We start from the raw sequence: 23,220 nt of genomic DNA on the forward strand, positions 1-23,220 counted from the left end.
TATAGAAATTTGAAACATACTCAGGCAATTAAAAATATTTATTTCTATAAAGTTACTATTTTTGCGTATAGTAAATATATATTGCAGTGTACATATTTAAGTCATACGAATCTACGAAAGGTTTAAAAAGGAAACTCAGGATGATTCCTTACTCCCTTAAAAAATTCAAAGTCACAAATTCTACCAGATTCACCAAGATCGAGATTTTTTAATTTCTGCATGTCCTCTGGTTTAAGTTTCCAATCGAATAGTTCTTTATTTTCCTTAATTCTTTGAGGGTTTGTACTTTTAGGGATAACTACGATTTCGTTTTGTATAATGAATCGCAATAAAATTTGTGCAGGTGATTTTTTGTACTCTTTTGCCATTTTTAGTACTACATCGTTTTGTAACATATCTGGGATTTTTTCCGTTCTATTTAGTAATTTAACAAGACTGCGCGAACCAAGCGGCGAATAGGCTGTTATAAAGATGTTTTCCTCTTTACAATACTTTACCTGTAAAATATTATTTTATTTTATGTCAAATAATTTCGTAATAAAAAGAATTTTTTAAATTTTTAAATTTTTTTGTTTAAAGAAAAAAGCATCTTACCAGTTCTTTCTGTTGGAAAAAAACATGTAATTCAATTTGCAGCATTGATACTTTTACTTTTGCATTTTTTAAAATTCGTTTGATTTGAGGGATATTAAAATTTGATAGCCCAATTGCTTTAGCTCGTCCGCATTCTACTTGTTTCTCCATTTCAGCCCAAACTTTTACATGATCCGTGCTAAGATCAAGTAATATTTGTCCATTTTCATCCTTAGGATGTAAATCTTCCCCAACTTTCTTAAAACCGAATGGAGCGTGAACCAAATATAGATCTACATATTCTAACTGCAAATCTTTTAAAGATCTTTTTATCCATGTTTCAACATCTTCTGGTCTATTTCCGACACAAGGAAGCTACAAGCGTAAAAAATAATTTTTACTGATCCTTTATGTCTCAATATTATTTTTAACAATTTCGTTAATATTTTCTCCATCCAATTATATTACAATAAATATTTTCATGTAAATACGACGTTAGATATATAGCTGATATTACCTTCGTAACAACGAAAATGTCAGATCGTTTAATTCTTCCAGAATCAAACCATTTTTTAAGAACGTGACCAATTACTTTTTCATTTTCATATACTGGTGCTGTATCGATATGTCTGTATCCTGCCTCTAAAGCAATGTTCAATGCGTCCTGTAATTCTTCTTCACTTGCCTAAAACATTATAACATGCTTTTTAAATCATTAGGAAATATAACTTTGTAGGAGAAGTATTTTTTTATTAATTAAATTATATATAGCATTTAAGCGTGATAATACCTAAGATGCAGAAATAACTAATTATCAAGAACCGAATCCCACTTATGAGATAGAAATTCATTAATAATTATTTTCCTTTCCCGCGATAACTGTTTAAATGAAATTATACAATTTGTAAAAAAGATAACTAAAACAATATTGATGTATTTATGTTCAATTTACATTTTAAAATGTAGTCAAAAGAACTAAAGCTAGTATATTCTTGTACATAATTGTTATTAAAAATATTGAATATTCAAACTACTTATAAATATGATTTCAAAGGTTTGTATGCTATTACGTTACGGTTGAATGTTTCTGGGCAATCGCTATTTCATATAGTATGTACCACGGCTATGTACATAAAGAGATATGTATATAGTATTCCATATAAAAAACTAAACGTTACCTTCGTTTTTCAGAGAAACATTACAAATATAAGAAATTGCATATGTACTATTGTATTGATTTTAAGATACTATAAAACCTTTTTCTCTATCATTTTTTATACATATTTGTAAAAAGACGCTAGTAGTAATACGAATATCCTGTGTATAGGTAGATATTTTATATTGTTTTTAAGTCCTTGTAATAATTTGTTTATTAAAAGATCGGAATATCATACATGTTTGTATCTATTTCCTCGACAGTTTTCAGTCAACGTAAATGTACGGTCACTTTAATTAAAATAAAACGTCGAATCGGTATTTAGATAAATAATTTAAGTAATTTATGTATTTTGATAATGTGGTCATTATGAAAATGGTGTTCGACAAAGCTGTATCATGCATGCGCACAACTATCATTTGTGTTCAATCTAGTGTTCTGTCATACATGTATGACTAAACTAAATATTTCCTGTAAAAGTTATGTTCTTGCATTTTATTTAAATTTTACGTAAAAAGTGATCTTTCTTTCTTTCTAAGACATGAACTAATCAAGATTATAACTGTGTAAAAGAAATATGTAACCTGTTACTAGGTATAGTATTATTACGTTTTACTTATTCTTTTAACAAAATTAATATAAATATTAGTAGACTATTTTTACAGCTTATTCTAACTATTGCTATAAAAATATTGGAGATTAAGAGAAATAAAGCTTTTAAAATTGAATGTATAAATTAGCGATACTTGTGCTTTAGAATGTGAGGTTAGAAACTATACTAATTATATGTATATATAACTTATGAGCACTTTTATTGAAGTTCCTACAGTGTAATAAGTTGAAATTATGTAGCTATTAATAATAAATATTTAATAAAAACTATATGTTACTGGTCTTAATTTTAAATTAAATCTATGCATATGAACATACTATAACATGTGAGATTATTTAATTGCATGGCGATATATATATTTTTTATTTTAATTAAAGTTGTATGTATAGTTATTTGTATTCTATCTTTCTTAAGGCATTTGTAAATATAATTTTGATATTCAAAGATATGTGGGACATCAAAAAGATATAAAATATTCAGTAACTCAAATAATTTTGTCAAGATACATGTGTAAATCAATTCTTCATTCTTTTGTTATATATATTGATATGTGATATTAAAAATTTATGATTGTATTAGAAATTTTTATTACCATATTAGGATAATGATATATTTTGATCCACATTTTCATAATTAAATAGAAAACATTTGCTATTACTATTATATTATTGAAAAAAATATTACACTTTAAATCAAGCAAGTTGATACATAGATCTATGTTAAATCTTCATTTACACAATTAATTTATATAATACCACAATACACATATACAGTCATGAATACACAATAAAATGTTGTATCTTTGTTATTGTAATGCTTTATACAATAATAACATGACATAGGTACTATTCGAATTAACAGTTTCCATAGTTTTGAGATTAAATCTTCATATATGTAATTTGTAATCAAACTTTTCTCACTCAAAGAATAGTAGATTTTATAAAATTTGATATTAAATAGAGGAATTATTACATAGGATTGTAAATTAATGAAATTAAATTTACAGACTGTAAAAGAAGTATTTCATTAAGAATAAAATTATATACAACGTTTAAAAATTAATCGTAGCGAATGGTACGAAAGTATATCTGTACATTTTAATATTTGATACATTAACGTTCTGTGTTTGAGTATTTAACGACAGTATTGTATAAAAAATAATTTTCTTTACAAAAACTTTTTATTTTACAACAAGTTTACCTGCCATGTACCAAAACCGACTATTGGCATTAAGTGTCCATTCGGAAGCAAAATAGTGCCGTTCTCCATTGCTTGTGTACAGTAGCAACTTCGTAGAATAACTGAATAACTGTAATACCGATTCCAGTTTCTTAAAACTAACTTGACTTTCTCTTTAAGCATGTGTACACAATCGTATACAACCTTGATCAGGCAGGCATGCAGTAATTGCGGCATTTTCCACTCTTTATTAGTTTTAACTTTCAAGGTTAATTGTTTATGTAATCATTCTTAAAAGAAATGTATTCACATTTTTACATACATATCGAACACTGTATGTTATAATTAATTCTGGTAACGATAAAACAATATAAGTCATAAGGCAATATAACGAATAATTAAGAAAACAGTGAAATTCGACTTTTTTCTCTTTTTTCTCTTATTAATCAAAATTATCCAGATTTAAAGTTCATGACAGAAATGATGTAATGTTATGAATTTTAGGTAATGTCTGTTTACTGCAGGTGATCTGGAAATATTACAGAACAAAACATAAATTAAAACGATAAGTGATTTTATAATGTATCGATGTGTAAATTGTGGAGCTGAGGTGGAAGAGCTTTATAGGAGATACTGTCCAAGTGTTCTAAAGCTTTTAAAATGTGTATGTCATATATTATATAAATTTATTTTTTATAGAAATCAAAAATTAGTTTCATTTCTCGAAATAATTGCATACGAAAATTGTTTTATAAATAAATGAATGAATATAGTAGCCAATTTTTTATTTTATATCATATTTCACTTATTTACAAATAATACACAGTTTTACAGAATAATGTTCCAAAATAAAATTTATGTAAGAAAATTACAGTTGCATTTATGCTTAGATAACATAAGAATAAATAACGAAACATTTAAAGTTGCAAAATATCTAGATGTTCGCCAAATTTTGAAACTCATTTTACTGTCGAATATATTATTGATCATGTCCCTTGATAATCGCGGACTCCTTTACGTGGAAAAACAACGCGCATTCTTCAGAGTAGCCATATCAACTGAACCAAGTAAAAGCATATATTGTCTGATGATCCGTCTGTATTATGGCAGGAAAACGGGTACGGATTTTATCGATATTCGTGGTTAATTGAGTTTCACCATTTCACAATCAATAAATTAATACAACCTATGCTTACATTTAATTGCATTTATTTTCTCGCTCAATTTACTTGTGTTCCAAGCAACAAAAACGATTATTCCTATAACAAATATTCCTTATGTTCTTTATCACTACGTTAGTTTCTATTATTGTTCGTATGATTGTACTCTTTATAAGAACTTTTTTTAAATTTCGGTTTATGTAGTTTATTCGGACGAAGAGAATTGGATGTACTGCTTCGGCGATTCGACCTCAGACAAAGGTATTAAATGATGAGCAGTTTTTTCGTAAATATATATAGTCATCGATATGTGATACTTAACGGAACTTCTGCAATCTAAGATTTAAAGTGCATCTACAAGACTCATACAGCTCTGGACGTGGCTGGCTAAACCAATTGATTGCTTAATGTATTAATTCATAATTTACTGCAAAGAAGTGCAGCGTTAGTTGACCGGTAGCTTGAAGTTATATCTGACCAACTGTCAAAGGAGGTAGAATTCTAGGAAAAGCCGAGTGTTTTCCTTCTCCGTTAAGTGAGAACGAGATAAAGATACCTGACACGAAATATCGAGGTTAAAATAAATATGTTAGGTGCCTCTCTACGGAGTCGCTTCCAAGAACTGATAGAGATAATGGCCATCAGCTAACACGGCAAACTCTCAGTCAGCTAACGCGGCACTACTACATATCATTCCTATGAAGTATGTAAGTATTCATATAACGTGCAATAGGTTTGAAGCGGATACGAAGTGAATGAAACACCCGGAAAAATTATGCTTTGGTGAAGAATTAACATCAAGTGATAATAAGAACAAAATTTGCTGAACTTTCAGTTACTGCGGTTATTGATAACTTGATAGCTCGTGATGACATCCCCTTCTGGTAATAACACAAGCATAGCAGATCGGCTAGATATCCTAGAAAAATTAGAAGATGGCATGACTGTGAGTAGTATTGCCTGTGAATATGGACTCAGTAACAGAACAATACGACGATACCGGCAGCACTCGAAGGCGATTCGCAACTTCGCGGCGAATCCAAAGTACCGGGAAATGAAGAGACAACGGATACCTATATATACCGATTTGGAGTCCAAATTGTATCGTTGGTTTCAGCAAAGAAAGTTGTTAGGAGACTGTTTAACAGATAATATTTTAATAAATAAAGCTAAAGAAATAGAGACAGAGTTTCCCAGTACCTCGAATTTTAAAGCAAGTCGGGGTTGGCTCCAGAACTGGAAGAAAAAATATGATATTGGCAAGAACACGACAGATCCGAATGAAATCGCCGCGAATAATTTTATACGTGAATTTTTACAAATACTAGTAAAAGAAGATATAAACGAAGAAGATGTGTATAACATGGACGAGACTAGTTTACTTTGGAAAGCACTTCCGTGGAAGACATTAGTTCACGAGGAAAAATATCTGATCATAAAAGGAGAAAACAGAAAAACAGACATAGTGACTGTGGCATTTTGTGCAAACACTAGCGGTACACACAAATTGCCATTACTCTTTGTAAATAAATTCGCAAATCCCCGAGCATTGAAACATTGTAAGGATACGTTACCGGTGGTATATAAAAGTCATTGTAATGCTTGGGTTAACGAAGATATTTTTCGAGAATGGTATACTAATCATTTTAAGCAAAGTGTGAAAGAGCGCCAATTACAGGAACAACGTAAAGGAAAAGTAATATTGCTCGTTGACAATTTCAAGGCACACAAACTTGAAAAAAAGGAACTGGATGATGGCCACTTTATGTTAATATTTTTACCACCGAATACGTCCTCGTTGATCCAACCTATGGACCGAGGCGTAATTACTCAATGTAAAAAGATATTTCGGCTTGAACTACTTCGTCGGGTATGTTGTACGTTTAATACTTCGTTTAAAATAATATTTATAATAATGCAATTTTCTCATATACATTTCTTCTTCATAGGTACTCCAGTATAACGACGGACTTACACAGTTTTATGCTGATTACGATATTAAGGATTGCATCGATTACATTAGCGAAGCATGGAATAATGTTACACCACAAAACATTCGTAGTTCCTGGGTGAAAATTCTTAACAGACAGTTTGAATTTAATAACATTAAAACAGAAAATTCCACGGTCACCGATGAACAGAATGCAGAGCAATCTATCGACGTGATGTCTGCTGAAGAAATAACAGAGTGGATTTCCGGATGCGAACAGGCGGAAATCATTCCAGAGGAAACTGCAATTTTGAAACAAATTTGCAAATTTGAATCATCTCCTTCTCTGATAGAAGACGAAGAAATTGATCGTCTATTGTATAATTTAAGGATGCTGAGTAAAATCGAACCAGAAATTGAAGCCGATGCAAAACGAATAATAGATCATTTTAATAAAAAGCAAGAAAGATAATATTGTCCCTGTTATAGTTATTGTTATCATTATTTTTACACCAGCGATGTACCATTTAAATCGTACGTAATACATGGCCTATCGTCAGAAGACTACTTCGATATAACTATTGTTATAAACGTTTAATCATAGCTTACAAATTTCCAAGCTATGTGACGTATTATGATATAATATATACATAACACAAAAGTATGTTTTTTGTATTCAAGTATGTGTATCATATTTGTAGATATTTATTAAGCAAATACCAAATAATTTTAGTATTCGTGATAACTTACGTTATTACTTATTCCTGTTGCCATGTTTTCTGCACTTCTATTTTTAAACCTTTACATTTGTTTCTATATCTTTTTTGTATTTTGTTATTGATTTCGTAATAAAGTGTTCGTAATAAAATTACATATAACATTCTTTTCTTATTATAACTTGACAAATAAACCTCATCAGACATTTGTGTACATGAACTTTTCTTATTGGTTTAATGTTCAAAATCAATACTCCAAGTTTTTCTAACGTTACTATTTTGGAACTTTATACTGTAAAATAACTTCTATTATAAAAAACAATTATTTCTTGCTTCTAAATGGTTAATAATTTATTTTTATTCATTTCAGGGAACATGTGATCTCTTGGCAGATAAATATATTGAATACGATCCAGTAATAATCTTGGTTGACTTAATATTGCTTAAAAGACAAGCATACAGGCATTTGCTTCACAATTGTGATATAACGCAGTGTTGGAAACTAGTAATAATTTTGTGGCTTATTGAATCTTTCCGAAATTTCTTTCTATGTAACAATAGCAATCAGTATGTTCAATATTGGAAGATATTTCAACCTAATTTTAATGGAAAATGTAGTGTCTATCTAATATTATTCAACACTGCTTTCGCTCTCGCTACTTTTGTCTTCGCCGTAATTTTCTGTACTAAAGTGAAGTGGTATTTTTACCCAACTAATTCAAACAAATGTAGTGTGATACAGTTGATGAAAGCTTTAATCATTGGTGGATCTGGAAAATTATTAGGACTGTTAGAAATTACATGGGGACATGTTTTTCTAACGCCCCATTACTTGCTTATATTGGGATATACTCTTCTTTGCTTACTTACTACCTATTCAGGTAAGAAATTTCATATAGTTTATATTATATTTTATTTATTTGTTACGTATGAATCTTCTAGGATGTGGTGATTAAGTTAAAACACCTTTCGGTGCTAAGTTGATGAATGCTTCACGCATATAGCGGTTAAACTCATCCTATTACTATAATCGTATAACCATACTTATAATTAGAATAAATTATTTATAGTTATTATTAATATATCTATATGTTATATAATTTCAGTGGCAACCAACAATAGAAGACTGGAATCTTTAATAATTCTGGGAATAGGCATAGTGGTTTACAATTGCACACCTAATTTTTCCTTCACGACGTTTGAAGTTTTAAAATTAGTATAATTATTTATTTTTAATTGAATTTGATTTTGTAATCCTGTTTGGTATAATATAACATTAAACTAAACTAAATAAATATATTTGTAATATACATGTATTTAACATTCCTTAAGAGGTATGATACTCCATCCAAGAACTAATCTATCAAAACCACAAGAGAATAAGTTACAGACCCCCCCGCTATCTTCAGCCCAGGCTACAGACGAGACCATTCTCTGGTGACCCTGAAATCAAAATCAAATTTAAAGTATTTTTATTTTTATATTCTCAGTATAAAATACAAATTCTTTTTTTAAATTCACCGTGAAATTTTAAGCCTAAATTATCACAAGATATGCAAAGAAAGATTAAAGTAACAATACTATAGGACATAAGGTGAAATTTTTACTTACCTGTCTGCTAGTTCTAGGCAATCTAGCTAATCGTTGACCGTTAAGATCAAATAATCTAATTTGTCTATTATCATGTGGAATTGCAACGATGCTAGTGCTTGATACGGCTAATCGGTTAGCGGCACTGTCACCTCGAATTGTAGCTAAAGGACTTCGTATATTTCGTAATTCCCATACTTTTACACTTCGATCATCCGAGCCGGAAACGATTTTATCTTCACGCGTGAAGACCGCTGATGTCACAGTCCTGTATTTTAAAATATGTAGTGTTTAAGAACATTTCATTTTATACCATGATTCATCAGATTTAACAAATTCATCATCAATTATTACTTACTCAGTATGTGCTTGGAAAACGGAAACCGAATGAATGGGCTCCCTAAAATCCCACAGACGAAAAGTACTGTCCTTACTCGAAGTAACGCAAAGTCGTTGCGTATGATGAGTTGATACATGAGAAAGTTCTTGATCGTGTCCACATAATGTGTGAATAATTTCTCCAGTTTCTACATCATAAAGATTTGCAGTTCTATCCCAAGAAGCAGTGACTATCTGCTCTGCATCAGGTAACCAATCTGCAGCCATTACGACACCCGTATGTCCTAATAACTCTCGTATTGGAGTTCTGTAATATTTTACAAAGTATAAATATGTACTGAAATGTGGATTTCCTATTTAGAACTATGTAAAAACAACTCTTTCTATTGTAATAACTTTCATTCATTAAAGTGTAATTTAGATTAAAAATTTAATTGAATGATAAGGAAATTTAAATTGGCTTTCCATAAATATTACCTTAGTGTAGGCGGTTCTTCTTGTTCCTCATTCAAAGCAATCACACCACTAAGATTTCTATCAGAACTCAACCCTGAAAGGTCTTCAGATGAATTCTGTCTTTTAGGTAAATCCCAATCTACAGCAGCTTGCCACACATGAGCAGTATTATCTCCGCTTGACGTGAGTGCCAACTCTTTGGTAGGATGAAAACGTACGGAGTTAACAGAGCCAGAATGACCTATAAATTAAATGAGAAATATTCTATTTATCAAATAACAAAATTATTATTTTATGTATAATGTGTACTTTATAGAACTTATTATACTATAAATATTACCACCTAATGAGAAAATCTGCAATCACTTAGTTGCCAACCCAATACTAATGGAAATATTTTTGTATAGTTCGTAAATACTAATAAAATATATAAGAATACGTAAAACTGTAACTTAAAGAAAAACAAACCAATATACTGCAATAAACAACGCCCACTGTCCATAGCCCAAACTCTAGCACTGTGATCAGCAGAAGCTGTAGCAATAATTTGACCTGCTCTTCCAACAGAAACTTCCCAAACACCATCCCGATGTCCAAAATATTCTCTTTGCATACTACATGTCATAGTTGGTGTTTTAAAACTGGAAACTATTTTACTAGTTTGTGCTTTTAACTTATTAGAAGTTGTTTTTGTTTTTGGTGCTGAATTCCCTGCCATAGCTGTAAACAACATATATATTTTTAATATTTGAACATAAATGAAAAAGAATGAGATAACTTTCCAATTCTCCCTTGCTCTTAATTATTTACATTCTTACATTTTTGTTTGGAAAGACTTTTTGTATCTGGAAAGTCTGCAACATCTCCAAGAGGTAAGCTCCGTTCTCCAGAACCATAACACTCTCTTTCAAGCCTCTCATTAAGAGTATCTATCTTCTCTTGTACTAAATTGAGATGTTTGGAAACATATATATTAATAAGATTATACTTTTTTTTAGCAACATAAAGTTAATAAGTAAAATTTACTAAAAATTATTTTAATCATCTTATTTGACATTGCTTATTTATATTCTTAAAAGCCTCAATTATAAAGATATTTTTTAAATTATATAAAAAGTAATAGATAAAAGCTTTCTATATTTCATTATAAAAACTAATATTCATAGCATATAACATATAAAAATATCAATATTTTCATACATCCCAAATTTTCTGTGTAAAGAATCTCAAATTCTTTTTCTATTTGTTGAAATAATTCAAAAAGTCGACATCGTAAAGCTGGTGGAAGTATATTATCATCAGGGTCTGTACGAAAAGCTGCATAGTGAAGTGCAGTTGGTTGCAATGGAGTAGATCCACTTTGTGATTGCAATTCTGTATCTGTACTACTTTGTACTCTTGGAATAGAAATCCGTTTGATTTTCCCAGCACTTTTATTTCCACTAGTCATAGATGGTTCTCCAGGCATCTTTGACTCTGAAATATTATACATTTAAAATGATGTACTTATGATATATTATCTTTGTTTATATTATATGATTACAAGATTATACTTAATAATTTTAGCTCTGCAAAGCAATATATTTTAAATATTAAAATTTATTTAAAAATGTATAATATAATAAAATTGTAAGAATACGTGTAATACTTATAATATAATAATTTTCATTATTACACATACTAACCACTTAATAAGTACTCACTGTGCATATACATATATTATTTTCTTCCTTCTTATATTTATATTTATGTAAACACATATCACTGTATAATATGGTACAATAAATATATTTTCTACATTTATATTTCTTTAAGTACTTTAGATAGCTTCGTTTAGAAATACAATAACAACAACAATGTATTTAACTAAATTACAATTAATACATTGAAATTGCAATATGTGTATAACATATCATGTGTACATACATAAACGCACATATTTCAAAGATTTGTGAATTTATTGGAAATATTTAAAATAGGATAAGTACTGTCTTACAATAGTCTTAAAATAATAGATATTTATAACATCCAGATGGTTAACTAGATTTTTCTTACCATGGAATACTACTTCGCGGTTGCAGGGTTCGTCAGTACTTGTTTAAAGATAATCTAAATTACAATGTCTAAACTAAAATATTTGGGAGCTATTACCAAATCTAATAAAAATATGGGAACACAATTTATACATAATGCAAAATAAGATTAAATGACAAATTCAGTTGTGAATTGATTTCGAGTATACCATACTTACATAGGGTATAGGGTCAATATATACAGAACAAATCTAAATATAATAAAACCACAACTAAATTAAGAAAAAATTTATTAGAATTAAAAAAATAGAATAAGGAACTGTACATAAATGCATAAATATAGCACTACGAGTTCAACTGTATCAAGTTCAAATTACAGAAAAAAACCTTGTATGTATAATTACTAATAATACTTTCTACTCGCGTAATACACATATATAGAGCCGTAAAAATGTAAAGTGAATGTAAAATGTAAAAAATGTTTTAAACTGTTACAAAGGTGTACTAAAACAATCTTTTAACTTTTTGTTGGCTTGTTCTTGCAATTGTAACTCTAAATCTTTTATTGTGTATGATCAAAATGAAATCACAGATTTTGAAATAGTGAAAGTATTTTAATCTTGTTTTCGTAACAAATGTATGTTTTTATTACATCGCATAATGTTAAATTTCTTCGAAAAGTTTAATATTTTACATATCTTTGTGTTAATACAGATAAAGTATTTTCGTGTTTTGTCAGCACTCAGAGGATTTGATATTTGTATTCATATGTATGCACATATGTATAATTTGATATTCGTTTATATCGTGAGATTTATTGTATTCTGAGATGTATTAAATACTAATTAAAATGATTTTTTCGTATATTTTATTGTAAATAAATGCATTTATATTTTGTAAATCGAATTTTAGTATTTTTCTTTAATATATTCTCTCCTTTCATTTGAGGTTATGTATCATTCTTTTATTTGAGGTTATATGTCATTTTGTAATTGATTGCATTAGACTTAGTAATAATATACATTTTGTAATTCTTTTAATATTTTGTTTTATATAATACTCATACTTTTTTTGGGGATATCTCAAATAATGTAATTATAAACATAATAAATCTTTGTAAAAAATATTAATTGTATTCTTTAATAATTATATGCTAAGTATTGTAATTTTTTGTAACTTTTAATACATCTTCTAATAATATAATATTCGTTTCGTTATTATATGAAATTATAAGATCATGTCAAGTATGGATAAAAAGAAAACACAAGAAACTTTGGAGAAAGAAGAACTTCAGTTGCTCAGCAAGGCGGTAAATATATTTACTTTAATTATCTGATTTAATAAATAAATTATATTTGTTAATAATTTGATAAATAAACTATCAATCAATTAAGCTACGTATATTTTTCTTAGATTAAAATATGGAAATTTTATAATTAAGTTGCTTTTTTTATATCACTTCACTACTTTGCATTATGTTCTAATATTTAAGTCATAGTTAATAATGACAAAAAATATACAATTCCTTGTTGAAAGGAACCATTATAATAGTATATGGTATAAATATTTTATTCTAAGTAACATATTTTTGTTAGGAACTGATAGAAAAGATAATAAAATTGGAAGAAGAAAATAAACAACTGAAAGCAGTGAGAAATAAAATAAAAGAAAAATCAAAAAATAAAGATATTCATAAATCACAAAAACCATTTGATTTTTCAAAGTATGTAAATCTATATAACTATAAAAATAAATATTATGATAAAGAAACTATTTATTTCAATATAAACTATTTTAATTTTAGGTGTAATAAGAGACATATTCTTTTAAAATTCTATTATCTTGGATGGAATTATAACGGTTATGTTGTACAAGAAAGCACTGATAATACAATCGAGGAGCATTTGTTTGAAGCATTAATAAAAAGTTGTTGTATAGAGTCACGTGAAACATCAAATTATCATAGATGTGGGAGAACTGACAAAGGTGTCAGTTCATTTTCACAAGTGATTTCCATAGATTTAAGGAGTAAATTAAATCCAGAGGATCAATGTAAATTAGAAGATGAGCTTCCATATTGTAAAATATTAAATAGGCTGCTCCCTTCTAACATAAGATGTATCGCATGGTGCCCAGCATCTAGTAATTTTTCAGCAAGATTTAACTGTAAATTTCGAACCTACAAGTACTTTTTCCCAAGAGGAAATTTAAATATAGATTCAATGGATAAAGCTGTTAAATATACTATAGGAGAGCATGATTTTCGAAATATTTGTAAAATGGATGTTGCCAATGGTGTTACTAATTATCAAAGAAAAGTTATTGATGCAAAAGTATGTCTGTATCGTCGAGATTTTAGAAATATTTCAGGTAATTATTGCGTTTGATCTAATCATATGTAATTAAGCAATATTATATTTATTTATATATTTATAGTATATTAAGAATGCATTGAATCTGATTGTAAATTTCTTTTAAAATAGCATTACTATTAGTACAAATTTTTGGCATTAAATATCGGAGTAGTAAGTGTAACAATTGCGATGTTATGTGCTTTTTCTATCTTTTGTACATACATGTTATTTTGTTATAATAGTGATTTTTATTTAAAAGATTTTTTAAAAATTATAAACAAAAATTTGCTCTATTGCGATTTTTTTATAATATATTTATTTATTCGTTAGTGTACTACGTTCGTTTATGTATTGTAAAATATTGTATGTTATATGTTTCTTTGTAGGATATGACGTGTGTCAATTGATTATAACAAGTCAAGCATTTTTATGGCATCAAATTCGTTGCTTAATGGGTGTTTTGTTTCTTATTGGTCAAGGAAACGAGAAACCGGAAATTATTTTAGAGCTTCTAGATATTGAAAAATGTCCTAGGAAACCACAATATAATTTAGCTCACGAAATACCATTAAATCTTTGGTATTGTGAGTACGACACGATGGAGTGGTATATCGATAAGGATGAATTAATAAATACAATAAAATTTTTACAAAGAGATTGGACTTTGAACACAGTAAAGTACGTAGTAAAATACTCTAATAAATTACGTACTTTAATAAACTAAAGTACATAAATATGATCTTATAAACGTTTTCAGAAAAAATATAAATTACACCTGTTTTACCGCGTGAATTACATACGTCTCATGTACATACCATTTAGACCAGATATTTTAAAATGTTTTATACAGTATTATTTTTTACTATGTATATCGTATTTTGAATATTATTTATATTTTTTATTTCGATTTTTACAACCTCATACGTGCATATTATGATTCTAAAATCGTCGATATAAACAGAACGAATGTGATTTCTCGTGTAAAATGAGATTCTCCCTCATTAAGAATTAAAACATTTATCTATTTTTAACCCGGAAAAGGTTATAGATAATTGCTCTGTCTATTTATATTTTTTTATAAATAAAAATAATGCAATTTCGATTTTAACAGATCAGTTATGATTGAAAATATGTTATCGGATTTAGAAGATACAACGGATTGTAAAGATATGCTTTTTCAAAGTGATTGTCTATTACTTGGTATACAACCTAGAGTGTATCAACGTTTAATGAAACGACCTACTTGTGGTTAGTATACAAATCCATACAAAGAATAGTAATATTCTTTTATCAATTTTTTGCAAGGAGATAATCATATTAAACGTAAAATTGATTTTCAGAAAGCTTAGAAAGTAAAATAAAACATTACGAAATTAAGAAAAAGAAGAAAGAAGACCCAGACAATAGCGACGATAAGTAAATGTATCAGTCCTTTTTTAATAATAAAAGATTTTAATTTTGTTAATTTATTATACATACTTTATGGCTCATAGTGACCTTCTTATACTTCCAGCCTTGTTCAATCCTTTCTCATCTCTAAACACGCATTGAACACACTAAACACACTAAAAATATATACGAAATACAACCTGCTTGTGATATGCCTTAGGTTGTTCTAATACTGGCAGCACACTTTCATTCAAAGTAGATTAAAATGGCGGCAAAAAATTGTACATCAACTTTTAAGGCGTCACTGTAAAGTAAACGCCTCAATTCCGTGATCAAATTCATATCGATTTATAAAAATAGATTTCGAGAAGCAATGTCGTTCCGTATCAATGGCAAAATGAATCAAAGCTGTTATACAAAAGCATTTTGTAGCTTAAAGACCTTAGTATCTTTAATTAGTTTCGTATAATTGCATTTCATCTATATATTATTAAAGTCAAGTTTTAGTTATTGCTCGATTAATTTCTATTTAAAGCTTTTTCTCAAAATTATTTCTCAATTCATTTATCTGTATGCGGACTCCTATTGATAGAATAAGAAATTTTTAGCTAAAATGAAAAAAATCTCAGTTCACAGACAAATGCAATTTTACTGGAACTATTTTACGTTTAATACATTCCATTAAATCGTACAGATTCGATTCAATATTGTTTGTATCGTTAATTTACCCCGTAGTAGGAAGAATCTCCTATTTCTTCTTATATTTTATGAAATCAAAAGGATTAGAAACTAATATGCTTTCGATAAAAACCACAAAATCTATTTTACAAAATTGATCGCATCGGTCTGACTGCAGCTGTAGCTTTGTTTTGGTTTCTACTTCGATCCATAGACCCGGAGGAACATGCGCTTTTGCGTCTCCCGGCTTCATACTTGCGCTCTTTAGCATCAGTCTGCCCGAGTTTGCGTTCTGTTGCTTCCTTGCTGCTTGTCTTTAGCATGGCCATGAAAAATAGAACGTGTAAACTAATGAAAGATCCCTAATTCGTTTTAAAATGGTTAGACGATCACGAACATTAATTTGACGAGTGCCAGTTTATATGAGCTGCCGAACATTGTCATCCAGAAAGGTATATCTCTTACTCTGTTTTATTTTGCATGATTATTCGCTTATTTATTTACTAAGTTCAATGTTCTCCGTGGTATATTGTCATTTTTACCGCTTGTTATTCATTTTTTTATTTACGTAAGTCATTCTTCTTAGGATGATACCACATACACTCATTTTCTATTGTTTGAAAATATTTAAGATTTTATACCAATGCACAACTGGATCTTCACTTTGGTTTTTCAAAATTGGACTTGAACAATTTGTAAAAAGAAATTTTTATGTATATATATATATATGCATAATTGCACTAAATTGATTAGTTTCTTTGTTTATTCAATACAGATGTTGTTAAACAAGCAGGTGGACCGTATATACATAGAGATCCTTTTTATCTTTTGTATGTCGAGTGTCATAAAATGCTATAGCGTACCATGTACGTTCAACACCATGTGTATGTGTTGGATTCAAGACGATGAAGATTTCACGAAGATGGATATCAATTGCATAGGAATACCATTTGCCAGATTTCCAGGTAGGTTTATCATATTTTACAAACTCAATTTTACTGAATCATCACGTTTGAAAGTTATAGAGATGGATAAAGCTACGGATACGGACTATAACTATAACTATAATTATTTCACGTACAACGAGGCAATAATCGTCAGCTTTGATAGCTTAAAAACTATGAAAGTACAGAACAAAAGAAAAATTTCTGTAATAAAAATTACATTGCACAGAAGTCATTGTCTTCTTTTTCTTTTAACGAAGAAACTATTTAATATTAATGAAAGAAAGAAATTTTTTAGACCTATTTTCATTTTTTAAGGTGCAATGCTATATTTCTTGCTTTGTTTTTAAATATTAGCTCTTACGACGAATACAATAATTTATTCACTGAATCATTCAAGATTGGATGGTCCTTCGTGCTTTCATATTTTACACACAAAATCCGTATTTAAATTAAAAAAGATATATTTAATGATAGATGTCTCCGTAAGTTACGTGGCTCAGTTGGATGTAGTTGGATCTGGGATCCAGGCGTTGGACAACGACGCACTCACGAGTTCAGTCGGTGTCGAAGCTTTGGGATTAATGAGCAATCGATTGTCCAACATTGGTGATAAATCCTTTTCGTAAGTTAGTATGACGGAAGATAATGAAATTATATGTTTTCGATGTTTGTATTGTTTTGTTTCATCTGTTAAATGTAATATTTTGTAACAAGATAAGAGAATAATAATTTGTAAGTATCTAATTGTTATATCTTCAAGAGGTGCATGTGATGCTTCATTTAAGGGAATATATGTTATTAGAGGTATTGCGGATAGTTTACGTTCACTGGATCTCAGTTACAATGCCTTGGAGGACGTGCCATTTAAGGTTTTTCGCGACCTGAAGAAACTAAACTGGCTCAACATGCACAGGTAAAAATGTAGAGGAAATTCGGCAAAGGTTCTAATTAATTCAATAATAGAATCAATCTATCAAATCATAAAGCTGTATAATTATAACAGAAAAGTTGTATTTCTAGCAATCATTTAACATCGCTGGATGGTGACTGGGGACACTCGAAGGATGCACTAACAAACGCCTTCTTTGGAGATAATTCAATCATCGAGATACCAAAAATATTCAACACGTTCGAATCCCTGGCTTGGTTGAATCTCGACAACAATAACATCGAGGAACTATCGGAAGACAGTCTACCTCCCAATATACACACTCTAAGTCTCAACAGCAACCTTTTAAAATCCTTTCCATCCTCCTTGAAATCCTTAAGACATCTCACGTGGTTGTATCTGAGAGGCAACGATTTTAAAAGCCTTGAACTGCCCGATTTTCAAAGTTCAAATTTAGAACTGATCGACGTCAGCGAAAATTGCATCGAATGGATTGGTACACTAAGCCTGACCAACCGAACCTTGAAGATTAAAGATTTCAATCTGGACAGCAATAAGTTAACATCGTTAACTGCTGGTATTTTTGATGGTCTCGAGACTAAAAGGATTCACTTGTCCTCGAATACGATCAAGAACGTTGACGATGACGCTTTCCGAGGGCTTGAGGATATGCTGGAATATCTGAACCTGGAGAACAACGATCTTTCCAGTGTTCCTGCAGCAGTTAGTCGATTGAAGAAGTTGTCGTACCTGTATCTTGCTAATAACGACATAAGGAACATATCTGGCGATGCATTTTATGAGTTTGCAGAGAATTTACGGGCGCTTTCGTTGGCTACGAATAGCTTGGATGCTGTACCAGTTGCGGCTGTAACCAGGTGCCTTGCTTCTTTAATTCGTGTCTGCACTTGACTGTTCGATGTTTAGAGTTCATCCTGTTTTGCGATTTGGTAGCAAGAATTGCTCAATATTGGAGAACTGAGAGATCGATATACAATTGTAAATAATCTTTACGCCATTTAATATCCATATTTAATGGTACGATGTTTTACGAAATAGGTGCCAGAGGTTACTCCATCTTAATCTCGGCTACAACAAAATCTCTCATATTCAGCCGGGTGACTTCGAATGGGCAGAGGATCTTGAAATTCTCTTGCTTAGAAACAATATCTTGACGAAACTGAAAGACGAAACGTTCAAAGGAGCAAGTAAGCTTCAGTTTAGATCTCCTTCTGTCGCAACTATTTGGTTTATTACCATATATTATCATAAAATCATAGGATAAGTTGCCATATATGTGATTAATTAAAATACGATCTTAAATAATTTTGGTCATGAGATTCAATGGTCAGTTTTTAATTTTACATTTAAATATATTTCCCATTTGTACTTGTTTTATTCTTCTATATAATATTTAGTCATCTTATATAATATTTTACAGCTTGTTTATTTTATGTAATGCCGTACATAGAAAAGATGAGTAAAGAGGAAATGCCAATCTCTCGATCACTTTCAGGGAAGCTGAAAGAGCTCAGTTTGTCTTTCAACCACTTAACGGAGCTCGACGACGATTGCTTCGTTGGTATCGAGGAGAGCCTCGACATTCTCGAGTTGAGCTTCGCTTTCGCGACCGACGTGTTCCCTCAACGGGCACTCAGGCCCCTTTCGAATTTACTGTGGCTCGTTTTGGATAACAACAACTTTCAGACAATCGAGGCGACCGCGTTTTATTCCTTCCAGCGATTACGCTACATCAACCTGGAATCGAATCGACTTCACTATCTGCCTGAACGAATATTTCTGTCCAGCGTCCATCCCGAGCTTCGAGATGTGAAGCTCGGTTACAATTTCCTCGAAGCCATTCCAGACTTCAGCTTTCACAATCTGACCGAATTGAGATCGCTGGATCTGACCGGGAATAGAATAAAGATTCTTAATTCCGATTCTATTATGGATTGCCCGGAATTGGTGACGCTATCGTTGGCTTACAATCGGATCACTAAAATGGAGAAAAATGCATTTTACGGTTTGCCTAGCTTGCGTTTCCTTCATTTGGAGTTCAACAAATTGGTGATGCTAGATCTGGACGCGATCGCGGAAATCGGCGGGCCAGATTTTGCCCTCAACGTTTCATATAACGCGATTTCGACCATAAATTCTGGAAGCTTCACGAATAATTTGACGAGATTGGATTTGAGTTTCAATAACATCAGTCATTTGCCGGCGGACACGTTTTATGGAACACCGGAGTTGAAAAGTTTGGATCTGCAGAGTAATTTCATCGTTGTTCTTGAATCAGGTAAAACAATATTTTACTATATCGTTATTATCCAGTTCCTTGACTGTAATGAAACATCGTTAATGCATCGTTGATTGGTCTTTTTGTTCTTTCTTTGTAATATGATGCATCTTACCAATCAAAATTTCATTAACTTTTTATTAATAGCAAATTTTTCTAGGCACCTTTACGTTGAGACACTTGGAAACGCTAAATCTACGAAACAACAAGGTAGAAAGCTTACGGAAACAATCTTTCCACGGTTTAGAATTACTGCAACAGTTAGATTTAAGTGGAAATCAGATCACTCAACTATCCACCGAGCAATTCCGTAATCTAAAGAATTTACGAATCCTGAATTTGTCTGGGAATAAAATAAGATCCCTACCAAGAGACGTTTTCGAAGGGACAAAATTGGAGATTCTTGACCTAAGTAAGAATAAATTCACCGTGGTACCGTCGCCATCTTTTCTCGAGGTTGGCTATACCTTACGGGATCTTAATTTAGCGGACAATTTTGTGGATCACCTAGACTCGACTGCTTTCCCAACTTCGCAATTGGTTTCTTTAAATTTGGCGCATAACAGGCTAACCATCCTGCCAGACAATTCGTTTGTTTCTTTGGGAAAACTTCTAAGCCTCAATGTATCTCAAAATATTCTTCAAGCGAATTTTAAGGAACTCTTTCATTACTTGCCTGGATTAAGGCAGTTGTATTTGGCTAATTGCGGTCTTAGAGACATACCTCTTCTTCCACTGACGAATTTAAACGTCTTAGATCTGTCTTTTAATCATATACACTCGACGTCTGACAAGCAGTTCCAGTATTTGAAGGATTTGAAGATCCTGTGGTTGGTGAACGATTCGTTGACTTCTATGCCCAATGTGAAATTAAGTCTGTTGAGAGAACTTGATGTGTCTGGCAATCCAATAGAGGTGAGTTCTTTGATCGTATTTCTGTCGATTTATACAATATTTTCATTTTCGTTTAAAAGTTTTGAAGAATAGCAAGAGATAATATTTTAAACTTTGAAACTTATTTTCTATAGACAAATAAAATTTTGTCTACTGTCTTTATAACGAAATGAATGTGTTTTTTTGTGTGTTTAAAAAATTGTCAAAAAATATTCGCTAATAAAATTAAAAATTTAGGAACTGACGAAAGAGAGCTTCCTGGGTTACCCAAGATTGGAGAAACTGAATCTAAGAAACCTGAATAAAACCAGATCGGTGGACAAAGATTGCCTTCGCGTCTTAAAATATTTGAAACATCTTCGGATTCAAACGTGGCCTGAAGCGGATGGATTTCATCTCCGACATCTGTTAACTGGATTACCATTAAGAACCGTGGAGATTCAAGTAACAGAACATTTGCTGAAACATCAGATACAAAACGCTTTCACAAAGCAGCTCAGAGAATTGACTATTTCGGGAAGTGATCTCGAGGTAATTTCCTCAGAAGCGTTCTCTACTATTGAAGGTGGTGAATTGATATTAAGGATCAGGGATACTCGAGTCCGGAGACTGCAGTCCGATATGTTTCTTTCTTTGACGAAGAGACTCTCCCAATTGACTTTGGACTTGAGGAACAATCATATCAACGAACTTAGTCCTTCGGTTATTTATGGGAATCTTTCGTGGGAGAGCGTTGGCACCAATATGGTTGCTGGTACGTGAAACAATTAAATTATTTAATATTTACGGCTTAAAAAATGCAGGCTGATCTTTGGTTTGCACAATACGTTCATACAAGTGTGTATTGTACTCGATACAAACAAATTTTGATTAATAAGTTTCTCTTTCTTGAAAATTACGCGACACATAGTATGTAGTATATGCATATGTATATAATGAAGAAAATGTAATTAGAACTCTTATATTTAAAGAAAAAGAAAACACAACTGTGTCGTTGTTTTTCAGGCGGTTTACAGGTATCTGGAAATCCTCTTGAATGCGATTGCGAGATCGCTTGGCTCAGCTTATGGTTACGAAGATGGCTACGAGAGTCTCGTCAGATCCATACAGCTTCTCAATCGGATGCTCGACAGCTGAGAACGATCGCTGGAAGAGCTGTCTGTACGGAAACCACGCCGTCATATTCGTCTGACAAAGTTCTATTAACTTTAGGGACCCCTCACACTGCCTGTCAAGCCTCTGCTCTTAGCTCTGGTAACTACGAAAGACTAGCTACCACTTGGCTGGCTATAGTGGACATCATTCTCCTAACGATAATCGCGCCTACTGAATCGTTTATTTTATATTAAAACGAAGAGGTTATTATGGTTTTACCATCTCCCAGATATTTTATTTCAACATGTACATCATAAGGGAATCAAATATATTTAATTCTTATATTTAAATAAATATAGGAATTAAAATATAGTTTTTTTCATAGTGGTTTTTGAATGATTTAAAATCATTGTCTTCAATGACAATTACAGAGGAGAAATTTATGAGTGGCAAAGTGTTAAATTTATATTTACAAAAATATGTAAATATGTTGTGTTAAATAATTTGATTTAATTTAACAGCGTTGATGAGACTTAAATATTAATGTAAGAAAAGTATGCGCACAAATGATGTTACCTTTACTAGTGGTAAGTTTAATACTAGCTGTTTGTTTAACATGTTATTATTTATGTTTGAAAAATAAAGGATTTTTATAGTAAGACTGTATAGGTGGTTGTTACAAACTGATTTCATAATTTAATTTCAACTGCGAGATAACTAAGTATAATAACGACTTAAACTAAACTTGTTATTATTGATGGTATCAATATTTTGGATTAGTGGTTATAATTACAATGATTAAGGGTTAAACTGAGTGTTGCTACTTATTTATATCGTTGTTCTTATTGAGTTCGAAATGAAAGTAGCAGGGATAAGCTTAAACCAAAGACAAAAGCCATACGAACAACAAATTATCTTCCTTTTATGTAA

At 30.7% G+C, this 23,220-nt stretch overlaps 5 protein-coding genes and 1 long non-coding RNA gene across 22 annotated transcripts; 4 read left to right on the forward strand and 2 right to left on the reverse strand.

Moving 5' to 3' along the window:
- Positions 1-39: 39 nt before the first annotated feature.
- On the reverse strand, positions 40-7,698 carry LOC117243004 (1,5-anhydro-D-fructose reductase). 2 transcript variants are annotated; one of them, XM_033510133.1, is made up of 4 exons: positions 3,543-3,851; positions 1,091-1,258; positions 595-948; positions 40-497 (listed from the first exon to the last, which is right to left on the reverse strand). In XM_033510133.1, exons 1-4 carry the CDS (start codon positions 3,756-3,758, stop codon positions 123-125), a joined length of 1,113 nt encoding a protein of 370 aa, XP_033366024.1. In that variant the 5' UTR covers positions 3,759-3,851; the 3' UTR covers positions 40-122. The 2 variants fall into 2 exon arrangements, with proteins under 2 accessions (XP_033366024.1, XP_033366025.1); XM_033510134.1 differs by lacking the exon at positions 3,543-3,851 and adding an exon at positions 7,362-7,698 and having other exon boundaries at positions 41-497.
- Positions 2,087-8,680, forward strand: LOC117243002 (protein ARV1-like). Of its 5 annotated transcripts, none has more exons than XR_004495373.1 (4): positions 2,087-2,323; positions 5,517-6,551; positions 6,631-7,145; positions 7,698-7,776. XR_004495373.1 is itself a non-coding variant. In XM_033510131.1 (4 exons), exons 2-4 carry the CDS (start codon positions 4,102-4,104, stop codon positions 8,547-8,549), a joined length of 711 nt encoding a protein of 236 aa, XP_033366022.1. In that variant the 5' UTR covers positions 2,105-2,323; positions 4,026-4,101; the 3' UTR covers positions 8,550-8,680. The 5 variants fall into 5 exon arrangements, 4 of the variants coding, with proteins under 4 accessions (XP_033366018.1, XP_033366022.1, XP_033366020.1 ...); XM_033510131.1 differs by lacking the exons at positions 5,517-6,551; positions 6,631-7,145 and adding exons at positions 4,026-4,185; positions 8,434-8,680 and having other exon boundaries at positions 2,105-2,323; positions 7,698-8,208; XM_033510129.1 differs by lacking the exons at positions 2,087-2,323; positions 7,698-7,776 and adding exons at positions 3,914-4,185; positions 4,886-4,942 and having other exon boundaries at positions 6,631-7,482.
- On the reverse strand, positions 8,623-16,349 carry LOC117243001 (WD repeat-containing protein 37). Of its 9 annotated transcripts, XM_033510119.1 has the most exons (10): positions 16,217-16,349; positions 15,579-15,664; positions 11,398-11,476; positions 10,913-11,188; positions 10,531-10,656; positions 10,181-10,432; positions 9,734-9,953; positions 9,276-9,563; positions 8,939-9,185; positions 8,623-8,770 (listed from the first exon to the last, which is right to left on the reverse strand). In XM_033510119.1, exons 3-10 carry the CDS (start codon positions 11,426-11,428, stop codon positions 8,645-8,647), a joined length of 1,566 nt encoding a protein of 521 aa, XP_033366010.1. In that variant the 5' UTR covers positions 11,429-11,476; positions 15,579-15,664; positions 16,217-16,349; the 3' UTR covers positions 8,623-8,644. The 9 variants fall into 9 exon arrangements, with proteins under 9 accessions (XP_033366010.1, XP_033366014.1, XP_033366012.1 ...); XM_033510123.1 differs by lacking the exon at positions 11,398-11,476; XM_033510121.1 differs by lacking the exon at positions 16,217-16,349 and having other exon boundaries at positions 11,416-11,476; positions 15,579-16,014.
- Positions 11,982-12,646, forward strand: LOC117243006. Its single transcript, XR_004495376.1, has 2 exons — positions 11,982-12,382; positions 12,460-12,646. It is a non-coding gene; the product is annotated as an uncharacterized LOC117243006 (long non-coding RNA).
- Positions 12,956-15,568, forward strand: LOC117243003 (tRNA pseudouridine(38/39) synthase). Its single transcript, XM_033510132.1, has 6 exons — positions 12,956-13,054; positions 13,341-13,468; positions 13,550-14,115; positions 14,486-14,777; positions 15,211-15,347; positions 15,440-15,568. The coding sequence occupies exons 1-6, from the start codon at positions 12,983-12,985 to the stop codon at positions 15,517-15,519; spliced, it is 1,275 nt and encodes a 424-aa protein (XP_033366023.1). The 5' UTR covers positions 12,956-12,982; the 3' UTR covers positions 15,520-15,568.
- LOC117242999 (chaoptin-like) lies at positions 15,434-22,956 on the forward strand. 4 transcript variants are annotated; one of them, XM_033510113.1, is made up of 10 exons: positions 15,434-15,521; positions 16,942-17,131; positions 17,588-17,735; positions 17,916-18,026; positions 18,134-18,880; positions 19,062-19,210; positions 19,519-20,301; positions 20,462-21,216; positions 21,433-21,949; positions 22,201-22,956. In XM_033510113.1, exons 2-10 carry the CDS (start codon positions 16,942-16,944, stop codon positions 22,542-22,544), a joined length of 3,744 nt encoding a protein of 1,247 aa, XP_033366004.1. In that variant the 5' UTR covers positions 15,434-15,521; the 3' UTR covers positions 22,545-22,956. The 4 variants fall into 4 exon arrangements, with proteins under 4 accessions (XP_033366004.1, XP_033366003.1, XP_033366006.1 ...); XM_033510112.1 differs by lacking the exon at positions 15,434-15,521 and adding an exon at positions 16,446-16,618; XM_033510115.1 differs by lacking the exons at positions 15,434-15,521; positions 16,942-17,131 and having other exon boundaries at positions 17,613-17,735; positions 17,918-18,026.
- The last annotated feature ends 264 nt before the right edge of the window (positions 22,957-23,220 follow it).

This window comes from Bombus vosnesenskii, unplaced genomic scaffold (assembly GCF_011952255.1).
Source record: "Bombus vosnesenskii isolate JDL3184/JDL3185 unplaced genomic scaffold, Bvos_JDL3184-5_v1.1 scf7180000013265, whole genome shotgun sequence".
Classification (NCBI taxonomy): domain Eukaryota; kingdom Metazoa; phylum Arthropoda; class Insecta; order Hymenoptera; family Apidae; genus Bombus; species Bombus vosnesenskii.